Genomic DNA, 15,615 nt, shown 5'->3' with positions numbered 1-15,615 from the left:
TAATAATTAGTATAATATTTTTTATTTAAAAAATAATTAAATTAGATGATGGTATATTCAAGAAGAAATATTGATTAAATTGTTTTTCTTTATGTATGATGTACCGACTCACAAATCTTGATGGAGCTCGAATACTCGCGTATTGATATCGAGTGAGTATTGAATAGAGTCTTTGATTTCTGTCGTCAGAAAATAGTTTGTAAACAATGGCTTACAAACATAATTCAGCCAGTGGAAAAGTGACAAGTGCTGATCCATTATCTGCATATAATCCAGGGGTAAAAATAGCTATCTGTACATTTATTGAAATCTTCAGCAACTCCTTTTTTGTTGTTGTTTTTAATTTGAAATTGTTTTGTTATGGTTGTTGATGTCGACGTGCGCGAGCAGCTAACCAGTGCACATGAATATGCCACAGGCATACCATTCAGGTACAGGTCCGCGCCCCTCGATCTGCTGAGCTGAGCGGGAGCTGAGCTGCTACCTGGCCTGGCCCCAAAATTAAGACAAATATTTTTGGTCTTAAACTCAAAGTATAAGCAAGCTGTTGTTGAATTTGAATACGATGAGCAGATTCCTTGTGAAAAATACCTCATTTTACTGTCTACTTAAAATATTCACCATCTACTTTTGTTTTCATAACTGTTTTTGTTACTATCCATGCATAAAACCAATTGGCCTCCTGACCTCAGCTCATAGAGGCAAAAAGTTGGCTTGGAAATATAGCCTAGTTGTTGGTGTTGTTTCTTTTGTCCTTTTGTTAGCTAAATCTCCAATATGGGAGACAGTTTCTTGAGAAGAAAAGATTCTCCCAAATCGGACATTAGCCTCTACTGATTTAAAGTGTGAATGTTTAAATGTCTGATGATTCTGATCTGTCTTTAAAATTCAGGGCTTGACACAAACCAAAGTCAAAGAGGCATCCCCTATTCAGTTTGCACAGAAACCAACACCTGCAGGAGCTATGGAGAAAACTTTGAAGGATAAGAAGATTGCCCTCAACCAGTTAAGGTTTGGGGTAAGTTGCCTCCATCAGACTCATGCTGTGTGTTTATTGAGAGATGGCTAAAGACGGTGCTAATCAAACCAACTACCAATGGCAAATATATCACTGCAGTATAACATTCCAAAAATCTTAAAATATTGCAGCAAGTAAATGAGAGTGTGCATTGTACAATCACATGTAGGTCAATATCTGTTTGCTTTTCTGAAAAATAAAGCAGCCAATGTAAATAGGATGGATCAAAAGTGTTGCTTAGTTTAAAAATGTTAGTTCAAAAGCATAAAGAAGATTTTAGCTTGTGAAGAACATGACGATGTTGGTGTTGACAATGATATTAGTACATGTAGTTTTGCAGCTGATATATTTTTTTAAACCAGTAGATGCTTAGTAATGATGTTCAAAGAATCATTTGCATATAATTGAGTTAAGAAGTGAAGAAAATAGAATACTTATTATTATTTAAGAAGCTGTTATGATGAAATTAAGAAAACAAATTATGGTGTTTTTTTGTCTTTCCCTAGGCTGCTGATGGATTACCAGTTCACCTTAAGCTTGGACGTGACAGGATAAGCTTCGTCTTCGCTATGGGTCTCACAACTGTAGGGACCATCTGGAGTTGTTACTCGCTTTATAAGCTTTCCTTCAAGGAGTAATAGATTCTATTGCTTTGGCTTTATAGCCTCGATACTGTTCATGATGATAGCAAGTAAAACTTGAAATTGAAATCTAGCATGCTTGTCATGAAATTAAGCTACTGGGTTCTATGGGAAATATATGTTTGATTCAGTCTTATTTTCTGCTGTTTGTCAAAATGCTGCTATCAGATAGGTAGGGTTATAAATGATTTATTGCAAGTTATTGGAAGAATGAACTGATTCAGGCTTTGAGGATGGACTTATCCTAAAGCAGGAGGCGATCCAGCAGTGTGATGTGTTACAAACTGATCCTCTTTCTTTTTTACATAATGGTTTATCTTGATTTAATTTCCCATTGAAACGTTGATGCCTCAATTTATGTGTTTCATCTAATGAACGGGTAAAAAAGTTTGCAACTCACTGTCATAGACATTAAATCCTAACTGTCTTTAATACCATTATATACTAAAGAAAACGTGTATCATTTACTCTTATGGGGCCCAATGACTTACGAATCTCCCTCATTGATGCACTTCATACAAGATGTTGACCAATGTACTTCCCACCTATGGCATTGCATTGATCTCCTCTTTGGTTGACTATTAAATGGAACAAATAGTAGACTGCTGCAAGGGGGAAGTAAATTCTTGTCAATTGAACAAAACTTTACCTGGCAAATATTTGATGCAGTCCTTTTATCTGGGTCAGAAGTCTTTCTTCTTCTTGTTTTAATATTACATACCGGTACCTTCACCAGCATGAAAGTTATCACATTGTGTATAAGATTTATTTGAAAAAATATAATGTAAGACCTGAAATAATAAGTATCACATTATGTATAAAATTTATTTGAAAAAAATGTAACGTAAGACCTGAAATAATAATTTGGCTTTCCTGGTACATTGTAAAACATGGAAGAATATAACGGATTGTTATTTTGATATGTACATTCATAGCAACATCAGTCTGTTTAGTTTATTATTATTTTTATTTTGAACATTTAAATTTTTTACTGATACTTGAAATAAATTACAACAATTTGCCAAATGATTGACGTTTTGTGTTTACGAGTTCATGTATTGTATTTTGAGTTTTATGTTAAACCAGACTTCAATAAATGGAAAAACTCACTTTTTAACAACTTTGAAAGAAAAAAACATAGTAATAACATGTGCTTTGATACAAATTATCTCTTCATGAAAGACTTATGCAGGCAGCTTGTCAGTGAGTGCATTGTTTTGTAGAATAGGTTACTTTCATGTGCTACTTGGGCTGTTGTGCATCTTGTTTGAAATGCCTAATGGAACGGTTTCCTAACGTTCAAATATTATGCATACTTTTAGGTTTATCCTGACAACCTGAAAGATTGTAATGTATGCAGAGTGGATTCCAAGTACCGGTACAGTGGAAACTTGTTCTAACAACGTCATTGGGACCAAGGAAATTACCTTGTTCTATTAGGAATCTTGTTATATCAGGGTAAAAAAAACAAAATAATATAAAGAGCTGGGACCAGCAAAACCATCTTGTTATAACAGATACCTCATAATATCTGAGCTCTTTAAATTGAGTTTCCACTGTGTTGTACTTCATTCATTAATAACAGGTTAATGGAATAACTCGTCACTAGGTCCCCCGGAAAGAAACGTCCATAAATTTGATTATGTTGGTAAACTGGTCTGTTGAGCATTACATTGAATTGAATGTTACCTGTGAATGGGTCATTTCAAATGAAAACAAATTATACATATCATTGCGTTTTTTAAAATTATTTAAAAAACCTTGAATAACATTGCGATTTTATGCTTTGCCATAAAATTCGTAATGTGCACACTGGTATGTGAGGATGAAGGGTGTTTATGAAACGGATGAAGTGAGTTTGACTTTGAAGAGCACCGAACGGATTTGAGGCATGGTTATAAGTCGGTAAGAGACCGTTTTGTAGTAAAAATGTATAAGTCCCAACACCCCTATCTATGTTCACATGTTTTTTTTCTCAGTATATCTCTCCATTGATTATGTTTTCTGTTTTCTTACTAAATACCTCTCTTTATCTTTGTGTACGTCTCGTTTTATTTCCCTCGATGTATTGTCTGTAGATCTCTTCTATTCTCGATATGTCTTGGGTCTTAGTCTTTATATCTCCTTCTGTCTCTTCATCTTTCTCTTTATGATCGTTCTCTGTTTGTCTGTTTCTCTATCTCTCTCTCTCTCTTCTCTCTGTTCATCTTCCATCCCGCCCTATCTCTCTCCTCCCCTTGTCTCTCACCATCTCTAGTTCTTGATTCGTTGCCGTCTTTGCCTCCTCTCTGTTTTTATTTTATTATCTCACTCTCCCCCCCCCCCCCCCACCCCCTCTCTCTCTCTCTCTCTCCCAACCCCCCTCTCTCTCTCTCTCTCTCTCTCTCTCTCCCTCTCTGTATGTATATCTTCCTATCTCCCGATCTTTTTAGAAGAAAAAAGCGTGGTTTATATATATATAGGCCTATATTTATCAAAACTAAATATGATTATGCATACCGAAGTACGTCTTTCCACAATTATTTATCAATAAGGAAAGTATTGAATCATGTTGTGAGAAGGATAAGGAAGAGATATTTGGAGAAATCTACTCGGGGAAACGGAGAGAGAAAAAAATAGGGAGCGCAGAAGACTATAAGTGGGTCATAGGGAGATACAATGGCGAAGCGTGGGCTCAGCCCTGAGGGGGGGGGGGGGGGGGGGGGGAACCAATCTTTAGTTTCCTAGATCAGCGTGTCTGTGTGTGTGTGTTTGTGGGGGGGGGGGGGGTAGCATTAATTGTCGGACCAACTTGACCATCAGGTCCAGCGATTCTGTTATTAAAATGGGGGATCATATTACAGGAAAAATAACGACAAAAAGTGAAGACCCCCTCCCCCTCCCCTATAAAACAAAACAAAACAAAAATGATATAATAATAAATAAATAATAATAGTGTAAACTTATAGAGCGCACACACCTAACAAATAAAAAACAAAAATAACAGAAATATCAAAAAAGCTGAAAATACCCTCATTCGGTGAGAGGCTGAGAGTGCTAATTAAGTATACATTTGTTTTTCAATCATCGTATATGAGGGACGTTTTTTTTAATCCCATGCCAGCATGGATGTCTAGACTCTAGAATATAAAATGAATATACAATGTAGATATTTGGCTATGCTTTTGACGTTACGTATGTTTAAAAGCGCCCATCGGGAGTAGATGTAGACTCATCGAGCAATATATCGGCGTTGAGTCCCCCAAATCATGGACCTATTACGTAATAGGTCCATGCCATGGGTGTCGATCCGTAACTGATACCTATTCATCAGGGGGGGGGATGATCTATTCATTCATCCCCCCTGATGAATAGGTATTACGTAAGTATCGACACCCATGGTCCATGCCCAAATCAAACCAAATCCGCTTTTAGGGGGTGGAGGGGGGGGGGGGGGGGGGGGGGGGGGGGGGGGGAGGAGGAGTTGTCCCGTCATCAATTTTGTTTAGTCTGGTTTCTAGCTAAATTATATTTTAAATACTGGGTAGACTACCTCGCTCGGTCGTTCCTAATGTAAATAGTACCGATTTAGAAATTTATGTCACATAAAATATTCTTAAAATAAAGATTATGATGTTTATTGATGACAATAATGAAAAAATGAAAATCGGAGGCGTAAAAATAATTTATCGCGATAACATTACACTAAAGCGGCTGAACAAATTTCTATGAACTTGTTCACATGTGTTTACGTTTCTTGTCATCTTGACCGCGACCGTCTACGATCTTTTGTTTTAGACACCATCCTCAGCCAGGTAATATCAGAATACTAATCCTTCCCAAGCATTCGCCACCACTATGATTAATAATTATTGTCTATAATATATTCCAGGAGAGATTATAAATAATACACCGATCGTGATCTCCGCTACCGGTATTCGAGTTACCAATACCAGACTCTAGACTCGTGTCCGCCGAATACCCGGGCGGCCAGCGGGGCACGTACGGCCTACGCTACGGGTAAGCATATTGGCAGGTGGAGCTGCAGGTGGCTGATGTTGTTGTCTCCCTGTCGTACAAAATATTATTGGTAAACATTTGAAAATCTGATACCACCAATAGAAAGTTGAACTTTTTTAGTTGCACCAATTTGAATTTTTGTCAAAAACTTGAATGTCCATTTGATTTGTTGATAATGAAACAAGGTCTAAATAATTTTGTGTAGAATAGACCCTCTATGAGAAATCATGGCTCGATCTTGATTGATCGAAAAGCCCATTTCCTAATATTTAAAAAAATCTCTGTAAACTTTGGTCACCCTATATACATGTATCATGTATGTATCTTGTGTTTTTAGCAGGGCTCAAATTAATTGTTTGTCCACGGGGGCTTTCCCCCCCCCCCCCAAAAAAAAAGAGCCCCCATGAGCCTGCTCACGGGTGCTCTTTTATTACTGGTGAAAAGCATTGCTTATTCAAAAAAAATCCTTGCATCAATTTGAATCACAATGATTATTTGTCGCATGGTCCTTTTATTAAATAACCTTGTTTTCTGTTTTGTTTGCAGAGGGAGAAGAAGCTATGTCACGTTAAAAAATCATAAAGATCAGTTGTATTATGCGTATATTATGATACCAGAACAAATGTTGATTATCAGAATGTCATTTTGGAATACCTCTATACAAATACCACATTGTCTTTAGCCCGTATCAGTATTAGTATTGTGGTGGACGATTTGGTGAACTAACTAGTTGCCCAAGACCCATAGTAATGACACCATGCACTGTAATTTGGTTATAGACTGTAGCAGGCAAGGTTCAATCTGCGATTTAATAAAAGGATAAACAATAATAAGTCAACTTGCATAAACAGACATGAAAATAACATATCATGTATCAAATCCTAATAACTATCTGTTATCATAACAAAGGAAAACAAACAATGCTTTCTTCACTATATATCTGACTACGGCAAATACATGCAACAATTAATGACGCACCGACGGTGACTTTGTCATTCTTCAAGGTCATAACATTATACTACTACGTACATGTACATTTAGACGCACTACCGTGCACGACAATTACGTAACCTACATACACGTGTACAATCTTTCACTTGAACGACTCATTCATGTCATATTTCATCATCTCAAAATAGTGTCATAAACATCATATTTCATTAAGCTATCTAGCTGTAAAGACAATATAACTCATAAACTTCAAGATAACATATTCATTTCTACTTACATCATTGGGCTTGTATCACAAAATTAAACGAAAACTTAGGCAACTCTGGGAGGCAACTATCCCATGACGTGGAAAATCAGTAACACACAAAATCCAGTACGCCCTCAAGCGACCTAATCCATACACTTTCTACAAAGCGACGCCTGTGACATCACAAGCATCGGCTTCAAGCCAAAACGTCATCCTGTACTCCACATTCCGGCCCTCTTAAATGAGAAGCATTTCTGAACATTTAACAATACTTTGTTCATTTGAAACATTTCAAAATTAAGTCTATCCACAATTGCTACTTGCAATGAATCATTGTTCCTTTAAATTCTTAAACTTCTTATACTGTTCAAGTGACCTTTTTTTCTTCACACCTTTAAATAACTAATCACCTTTAACTTATTTAATGATCTTGACCATTAATATCAACATAAAATATCTGAAGAGTTTCTTTTCAGCAAACAACTAAGTAATTTCAAAAGCTTTGACATTTGCATAAAATGCACTAAGTCTATATCAAATGCACTACATAAAGCAAATATCCTTCTCAACATCACCATGACAACCATATCAGAACTCCCAACATTCCTTGTCAGAATTTAGAATCATTTTGGAAAACATCGACTCCAAAGATAACTGTAAGCAACCACGCTGCTTCCTCACTATAATTCCAACACCAGGAATGACACTAAAAATGTTTTAATCCAAAACTAAATCCTCCTACTGACTCAGACGATGGGAGATCTGAAAGAGAAGTGTCAAGTTAAACATACAACCAACAACTTGACTGTACCGTAAACACACATTTTATGTTTGTAAGTAACTTTCTACTCGAGCTTCACATGAAGAGCTGAACTCTTGACCTTTCCTATTTTAATACCCTTTGTATTTGTAACACTGTACTAAAAGGCAAACTACATGTATACTACATGTGCCTTGACATGAGGAATGATAAATTTCCAAATATGCTTAATTCCTGATAATCAGGCATACTTTCAAATAAAATTTGCATATATTGCATTAATCAACATGACAACTAGTAGAACCTTTCTACACACAACTCACATTTTCTGTGTCAGAATATGGAACATTCTTTTACCACTTTACCACTATACTTACAAGAAAATGATATGCAAACCAATTCTGAAATAAATTTCATCTTAAATCAGAATGTTAAATGAAGCAATACATTTACATAATTGTATATACAGTAATCTGATAATCACTGAAGCTACAACTGCACATTTACTGCAACTTAAATGCTGCTAAATGCCATGTTTACATTTTACACTGGAAAAATAACAAATCGTGTGAAAATTTGCAAATTACTCCATAATTTCAAGTGTAATACAGTAATGTTTATTAGTTCATGAGTCTTTGAATTGCAAACAGTCATTTTTCTATAAATGTATCAGTTTATGTTTTCTTCTTGTAAGCCGTTCAGTTTCTCAATTCTCAGTTATCAGTTACTGTTGAGTTGCTATGGCGACTAAATCTGAATCGTCGGAGAGTTCCAGATCACTAGACGATTCATAACTCAACAAAAATTCTATCCTCGCGTTGAATACAAATTGTCACATTTTGACACTTTCATGTAAAATAAATGTTGGCGATATCATGACATCACATTTCATGATAATAACATTTCTGCTCTAATTGGATCCTTCTGATTTCCAATCAAAAATCACTGACAAACGATCTTCATATGATCATATCTCTGCGACGACATCCTCTGAGACGCAAATTCTCCTTGATCATGAAATTTATATATCTCAAAAATTTCTCTTTCTTATATGATTAAACATCACGTGATCCATGAATTCCAAATGAGGGCAATTAACAATCTCCTTCCAAAATCAGGCACAATTTCGAGATAGGACGAACAATTACGCTATTCTTTGTCTTGATGTTCGCACTACGGGTGAAGCCTTTCTTGTCTGGGAAAGTTTGAAGTACTCTTCCCAGCAGCCACGAATTCCGCGGAGTGTTTGCATCGGCAACCAGCACCAAGTCACCAATCTGAAGATTGCGATGCGATGGTACCCATCTTTCTCTTCTTTGCAACTGCGGTAAGTACTCTCTAGACCAGCGCCTCCAGAATACGTCGGCGAGATACTGTATTTGACGCCACCTCCTTCTCGAGTAGACATCTGATCTGTCCGTCACTGTTGGTGGCAGTTGCGGCTTCCTGTTCAGCAGAAGTAGGTGATTGGGAGTCAAGGCCTCAAGATCATTGACATCATCTGATACACTTGTTAGAGGCCTGTTGTTGACGATGCTCTCAATTTCGCAGAAGAGAGTTGTCAGACTTTCACCTGAGAGCACCTGTTGCTTAGTTACTGCCAGTATGAGCTTTCTCACAGTCCCAATCTGCCTTTCCCAGACTCCTCCAAAATGGGAAGCAGTGGGTGGGTTGAAAGTCCATTTGATGCCTTTCTGGAGCAGGTCTGCGCTGATTTGAGCTTTGTTCCATCCATCTATTTCTCTTTTCAGCTCTCTCTCAGCGCCCACAAGATTAGTGCCATTATCTGAGAGCATCTCCTTGATATTGCCCCTGCGAGCGATGAAACGACGAATGGCACTGATACAAGAGTCCGTATCCAAAGAATGAGCGACTTCCAAATGAATGGCGCGTGTGGTAAGACATGTAAACATGACTCCATATCTCTTCTCCATGCTGCGACCCCTTTTAACCTCAAAGGGGCCGAAATAGTCAATGCCAACCTTGGAAAATGGAGGCTCGTCAGGTAACAGTCTATTCTCAGGCAGGTCAGCCATCTTCTGACTCATCATCTTCCCTCTTTGCCGCCTGCACATGACACATCTGCTAATCATGCTCCTGATAGCTGCTCCTGCTCCAAGCATCCAATACTTCTCACGAAGCACAGAAAGGACATAATTTCTTCCACTATGCCCTGCCTTTACATGAACATCTCTCAAGATCAGATCTGACACGTGACTTCCCTTGGGTAAGACGACTGGGTGTTTAGCTTCTAATGGTAGAGCTGATCTCTCCAATCTTCCTCCAACTCTAAGAAGATCCTCGTCTATCTTAGGGTCCAGCTTGTAGAGTTGACTTGTCTTTGTCACTTTACCATCTGAATCGGTCAATGATTCAATCTCCTTCTGGAAGAAACATTTTTGCACGTAATGCAAAATTCTCTTCTCTGCTTTCTGCATGTCGTCGTAACTGATCCTTTTGAAGTCCCTCAGCTCTTGCTCTGTCTGGGTTTTTCCTTTGAGTTTCAACCACTGCATGAACTTCAATAGCCAGCTCACTCCCCTCCTCAGCTTATACCAGGAGGAATATGTGTTGATTAGCCTTTCCAATGACTTCTCCTCTGACTGAGTTGTGAATGCACTGGCATTTTCTGTAGGTGGTTTGATTTCTGGATCACTTGGTGGCACTTGCAGATCAGCTGGAGCGATAGGCCATTCCATCTCATCAGCACATAGGAAGGATGGTCCCTTGAGCCATCTGCCATTGAGCTTGTCTGGCGTTAGACCTCTTGATACATCATCAGCTGGATTCTTTTCTGTGTTGACATATCTCCACTGCCTGGGCTCCGAGGCATCACGGATGGTAGATATCCTGTTAGCCACAAATGTCCGAAAGCGCTTGTTGTCACTGCGGATGTAATGGAGGTCTATTGTGCTATCTGTCCAAAAGACAGACTCATTCAAGGGAAAGTCCAGCTCCTTTCTGATCTTTCTATCCATTGTGACTGCAAGTGCTGCCGCCATGAGCTCTAAGCGAGGTATTGTCATCTTCTTCAGAGGTGCTAATTTTGCTTTAGCCAGAATTATGTTGCAATGGACTTGTCCTCCTTCACTGGTCATGCGCAGGTAAGACACTACACCGTACGCCGACTCAGATGCATCACAGAAATGATGCAGTTGGTACTCGTTCACATCATCAAACGGTCTGAAACACCTGCTCACTCTGAAGTTGCTCATTAAGGGAAGCCATTCTTTCCATTTTAGCCATCTGGAATGGTGTTCATCTGGAACTGGGTCATCAAATCCAAGCTTCAGAGCAGTTAGATCCTGGAGGATTCTCTTGGCAACCAAGACGAATGGACTGGCATATCCATAGGGGTCATATATTGATGCTATCTCACTCAGAATTCCCCTCCTCGTTACTGGTTTGCCCTTGGGGGTGATCTTATAGGTGATGCAGTCCAGTTCTACATCCCATGTTACTCCAAGTGCCCTTTCTGCTGGTAAGGCATCCCGATTCAAATCAAGTCCCACAATGTTTTTAGCTCGATCTTCCAAAGGTACAGACTTGATCACAGCTGGGCTGTTGCTTATCCACTTGGTCACTTCGAATCCACCCCTCTTGAGCAGCGTCATGAGTTCAGCTACAAGCTTGATTGCATAATCTTCTGTTTTGCATGAGACGAGACAGTCATCTACATAGAAGTTACGACCGACAGCATCCACTGCTTCTGGAGAATATTCGGTCTTGAATTCTTCAGCTGTATGTCTAAGAGCAAAACTACAAACACTTGGGCTCCATGTCCCACCGAATAGGTGAACACACATCCTGTAAGCCTTAGGATGTTGGATAAGATCTCCTTCTGGCCACCACAGGAAGCGAAGAAAGTCTCTCTGCTCTGGTGGGACTCTAACTTGGTGAAACATTGCCCTTATGTCTCCCATAATGGCTATAGGTTCTTGGCGAAATCTGAGCAAAACACCAAGAAGGTTGTTCGTCAAGTCTGGACCTTGAAGTACCGCATTGTTCAAAGAAGTTCCATTGTACTTGGAAGCACAATCGAAGACAATTCTTGTCTTTTCTGGTTTATTTGGATTGAATACCGGGTGATGCGGTAAGTACCAGACTCCTTCATCCTTCCCAAGATCCTGGTCCTTAACCTCTTCAGCATACCCTTCATCCAACAAAGACCTCATTCCTTCACTGTACTTAGCATGTAGACAATCATCCTTTACCAGTCTTCTCTTCAGTGACTCTAGTCTGGTTAGTGCAACTTGGATGTTATTCGGCAGATCTTCAGGCCTCTTCCGAAATGGAATGGGAAGTTGATAGTGATCACCATCTCTGCAAACTCCTTCCTGCCAGGTCTTCAAGGCTTTCTGATCATTGATGGACATGCTCTTTTCATCATCATGAAGGTATTCTGTCCCTTCTAGCTTCCAAAATTTGTGAACTTGTTCTTCCAGGAGCATGTTACCATCATCAGAGATGAAGCTAGACGAGGCTTGGAAACTCTGCAAACTACTTCCATTTCCAAGTGGACCATTTAACGTCCATCCAAGTATTGTCTTGACAGCATAAACTTCACCAGGTTTACCTGCTTTGATTTCAAGTGGCATCAGGGCTTCAGGCACATCTTGTCCAATCAGTATGGTTACTTGGTTCTTCCCTGTGACTGGAAGATCAATACCACAAAGATGTTGATATTTCGAAATATCTTCCTCCTTGGCCATGTTTGCAGTACTGATGTTAAGGCTCGGACGAGTTAGAAATTCAGCCTCTATCTTCTTGTCTGCAGTGGAACCTTTAACCCTCAACTTCACAGCTTCACATTCCATTGCTCTTTTAGGGCTTTCCAGTGTTGAGACCTGAATGACTTTCTTTTTCCCCTTTGTCTGGAGCACATCTATTAATTCTTGCAGACAGAATGAGTTCGTAGATCCAGGGTCCAGCAAAGCTAAGGTCTCAATGCTTTCTCCACCATCTGCAGCACTGACAGTAACCGGAATTATTGGAAGGGCTACTCTGCAACCTCCGGCCCTCGTGGCATTGGAACTAGCATGAGATGCTACATCATAGTCAGTTTGAGTTGATGAGTCATTCGATTCCCTTCTTGTTCTCCAAGGTGTAGGATTTCCTGAAGATGGTCTCATCCTTCTCCCGGTATGGAGGAACTTGGTATGCCTTTGATTGCACCCCTTGACTGAGCAGGTCCTATTAAGGATGCACTTTGAGGATACATGACCAGGTAACAAGCAATTGAAACAAAGCCTGTTCTTGAAGGCAAAATCAAAGCGTTCATCAGGCTCCATGGCTTTAAATTCCTGGCAACCGAAAAGGTCATGGCTGTCCTGACACATGATGCAGTTCTTGGTCGATGAATTCACAGAGGTAGTAAACATGCTTGCCTGACCTCTACCTGACACAGATCTTTCCTTTACACTCCTTGCATTTCCTAGACTCTTTGGTCCACCCATAAGTAAGGCTCCAAATACAGGATCATTGAGTTCATCAGCTGCACCGGTGATGAATTCAACTGCATGCTGGATGTTAGGCTGTCTGCCACTATCCCTGATGGTCTTTACGAAACGCAACCACCGGCTCTTCAGATGGAATGGCAAACGTTCAATGACCTTCACTAGCTCACTTCTGCTGCTCATCTCGTGAAGCATTCCAAGGGCCATCAAAGTTTCAGCACAGGTCTTTAGCTGATCAGCAAAATCCCTCAGATGTTTAGGATTGCTCTGAATAACTGGACCTTCCGTGACCTTCCTAATCCAGGCGTCACTGATCTTATGGTCACTTCCAAAGCGATCCATCAGAAGCGTTCTGGCATGAAAGTACCCATCATCTTGATGCATCATGAGACAACATTGGATTATGTCTTTGGCAGCTCCAGTACAAAGATGATACAACTTGAGCAGCTTGGCGTTATTGTCCAATGACGAATTTCCAATGACACTATCAAATGATCGTATGAACTCAAAGAAATTCAACGGGTTACCATCAAAAGACATAATGTTGGTACTTGAAATTGTGATGGCTTCCAACAGCTGTTGATGTTGTCTCTGTCCTTGCTGTAGATGATGTAAGATGTCAGAGTCCATCTTTCCAGTTATCTTATCATCTTGACTGGTCAGTATCTGGTTTTCACTTGCTGGCTTCATTCTAGCAGGAGTTGATGAACCTTGTTGTGAAGGTTCAGACTTGGAAGGCTCAGTCTTCTGTTCTATGGACCGAGTACCTCTATATACGGTTTCCTCCGCTTCAGCGATCTTTAATCTAGTCTTCAGAAGAAGCTCAGCTTTCCGTTGTTTAAGCTTCATTTCTTCTATCTCAAGTTCTTGTTGGTCTTTAAGAGCTGCTACTTCTGCGGCTAAGGCAGCTCTCTTAGCCTTCGCCCGTATCCTCCAACTCGCCGAGGTGGTGCTACTCCCCCTTTGGCTAGCTGAGTCCTCAGGTCTAATACTGTCCGACTTGTGGTCCTTGAAGGTAACCTCTGGATCTGTGCTCATATCCATGCCGGTTACACTCATGATGGAGGATATGACAGTCACACAAGTTGATATTGAACTGTTGTGGTGGACGATTTGGCGAACTAACTAGTTGCCCAAGACCCATAGTAATGACACCATGCACTGTAATTTGGTTATAGACTGTAGCAGGCAAGGTTCAATCTGCGATTTAATATAAGGATAAACAATAATAAGTCAACTTGCATAAACAGACATGAAAATAACATATCATGTATCAAATCCTAATAACTATCTGTTATCATAACAAAGGAAAACAAACAATGCTTTCTTCACTATATATCTGACTACGGCAAATACATGCAACAATTAATGACGCACCGACGGTGACTTTGTCATTCTTCAAGGTCATAACATTATACTACTACGTACATGTACATTTAGACGCACTACCGTGCACGACAATTACGTAACCTACATACACGTGTACAATCTTTCACTTGAACGACTCATTCATGTCATATTTCATCATCTCAAAATAGTGTCATAAACATCATATTTCATTAAGCTATCTAGCTGTAAAGACAATATAACTCATAAACTTCAAGATAACATATTCATTTCTACTTACATCATTGGGCTTGTATCACAAAATTAAACGAAAACTTAGGCAACTCTGGGAGGCAACTATCCCATGACGTGGAAAATCAGTAACACACAAAATCCAGTACGCCCTCAAGCGACCTAATCCATACACTTTCTACAAAGCGACGCCTGTGACATCACAAGCATCGGCTTCAAGCCAAAACGTCATCCTGTACTCCACAAGTATGATCCAATATAAAGCTATTATTCTTTATTGAATTCAGTATAATGCTTTTTCTCAAAAATAGTTTTGCTATTTTTTTAGGGTTGAGACGCTAAGAAATGGTTTCAAATGTACATTACACGAACCCTGAACCATTGCAAAATGATTGTGGTTCTCTCTCTCTCTCTATTTTAATCATGCATTATCAACTATTATACAACACCTACATGAATCCCTGTCATTTGATTGGAGGATTGTTGGTCACATGATATTCAATAGATGGTATATTGCACGGTCGTGCATTTTTGGTTATATGCGCCGTGCATTTTTGGTTATATGCAGACTGCGTACCTCTCTGCCGTGCGCGCGCGCGTATCCCTGCGTGTATCTGACGCGAAGGCAATCTGAATGTAATCGAGAAGGCTTGAATCCAACTTTAATTTATCTTTTATAAGGAGTAAAGCATAATTTGTTGATTGACGTTCTATTAGATCTTCTTCGATGTTGTATAAAACAAATAATGAATGTTATTCATTCGTTCAATGGTGCGAATATTTTCATTCGTTGAAAGATTAACATTAATTCTATTCAACTCGGCTGATGCCTCGTTGAATAGAATGTTAATCTTTCAACTCATGAAAATATTCGCACTATTGAACTCATAACCATTCATTATTTGTATACTACATATGAAGCAGCAACCAAAAACTAAGGGTTATCTGAGATAGGTGAAAGTAAG

The 15,615-nt window shown here is 39.3% G+C and overlaps 3 protein-coding genes and 1 long non-coding RNA gene across 6 annotated transcripts in view; 2 read left to right on the top strand and 2 right to left on the bottom strand.

Moving 5' to 3' along the window:
* The first annotated feature begins 103 nt into the window (after window positions 1-103).
* Window positions 104-2,692, top strand: LOC753740. 2 transcript variants are annotated; one of them, XR_973927.2, is made up of 3 exons: window positions 104-152; window positions 893-1,018; window positions 1,525-2,692. XR_973927.2 is itself a non-coding variant. In XM_001178344.4 (3 exons), exons 1-3 carry the CDS (start codon window positions 207-209, stop codon window positions 1,654-1,656), a joined length of 330 nt encoding a protein of 109 aa, XP_001178344.1. In that variant the 5' UTR covers window positions 159-206; the 3' UTR covers window positions 1,657-2,692. The 2 variants fall into 2 exon arrangements, 1 of the variants encoding a protein (XP_001178344.1); XM_001178344.4 differs by lacking the exon at window positions 104-152 and adding an exon at window positions 159-278.
* Window positions 2,693-5,422: 2,730 nt separating this feature from the next.
* LOC577114 (probable methyltransferase TARBP1) overlaps window positions 5,423-15,615 on the top strand; it is a 34,496-nt gene continuing 24,303 nt past the window's right edge. The window contains exon 1 of one of the 2 annotated variants that reach the window (XM_030998739.1): window positions 5,423-5,453. The gene's annotated coding sequence lies outside the window, so the exon portion shown is untranslated. The other variant, XM_030998740.1, reaches the window with a different exon arrangement.
* On the bottom strand, window positions 6,427-8,289 carry LOC115929542. Its single transcript, XR_004066529.1, has 2 exons — window positions 6,887-8,289; window positions 6,427-6,459 (listed from the first exon to the last, which is right to left on the bottom strand). It is a non-coding gene; the product is annotated as an uncharacterized LOC115929542 (long non-coding RNA).
* Window positions 8,711-14,888, bottom strand: LOC105438744. Its single transcript, XM_030999122.1, has 2 exons — window positions 14,700-14,888; window positions 8,711-14,272 (listed from the first exon to the last, which is right to left on the bottom strand). Exon 2 carries the CDS (start codon window positions 14,129-14,131, stop codon window positions 8,711-8,713), a length of 5,421 nt encoding a protein of 1,806 aa, XP_030854982.1. The 5' UTR covers window positions 14,132-14,272; window positions 14,700-14,888.

This window comes from Strongylocentrotus purpuratus, unplaced genomic scaffold, assembly GCF_000002235.5.
Source record: "Strongylocentrotus purpuratus isolate Spur 01 unplaced genomic scaffold, Spur_5.0 spur5_scaffold_5, whole genome shotgun sequence".
In the NCBI taxonomy this organism is placed as follows: Eukaryota; Metazoa; Echinodermata; class Echinoidea; order Camarodonta; family Strongylocentrotidae; genus Strongylocentrotus; species Strongylocentrotus purpuratus.
This window is presented reverse-complemented; position numbering and strand designations above follow the sequence as displayed.

Coding starts and splice junctions, on each gene's coding strand:
- LOC105438744 (XM_030999122.1), bottom strand. CDS start 14,131: ATGAGTGTAACCGGCATGGATATGAGCACAGATCCAGAGGTTACCTTC.
- LOC753740 (XM_001178344.4), top strand. CDS start 207: ATGGCTTACAAACATAATTCAGCCAGTGGAAAAGTGACAAGTGCTGAT. Junction 279..892: donor TATCTGCATATAATCCAGGG/GTAAAAATAGCT, acceptor TTTAAAATTCAG/GGCTTGACACAAACCAAAGT. Junction 1,019..1,524: donor TCAACCAGTTAAGGTTTGGG/GTAAGTTGCCTC, acceptor GTCTTTCCCTAG/GCTGCTGATGGATTACCAGT.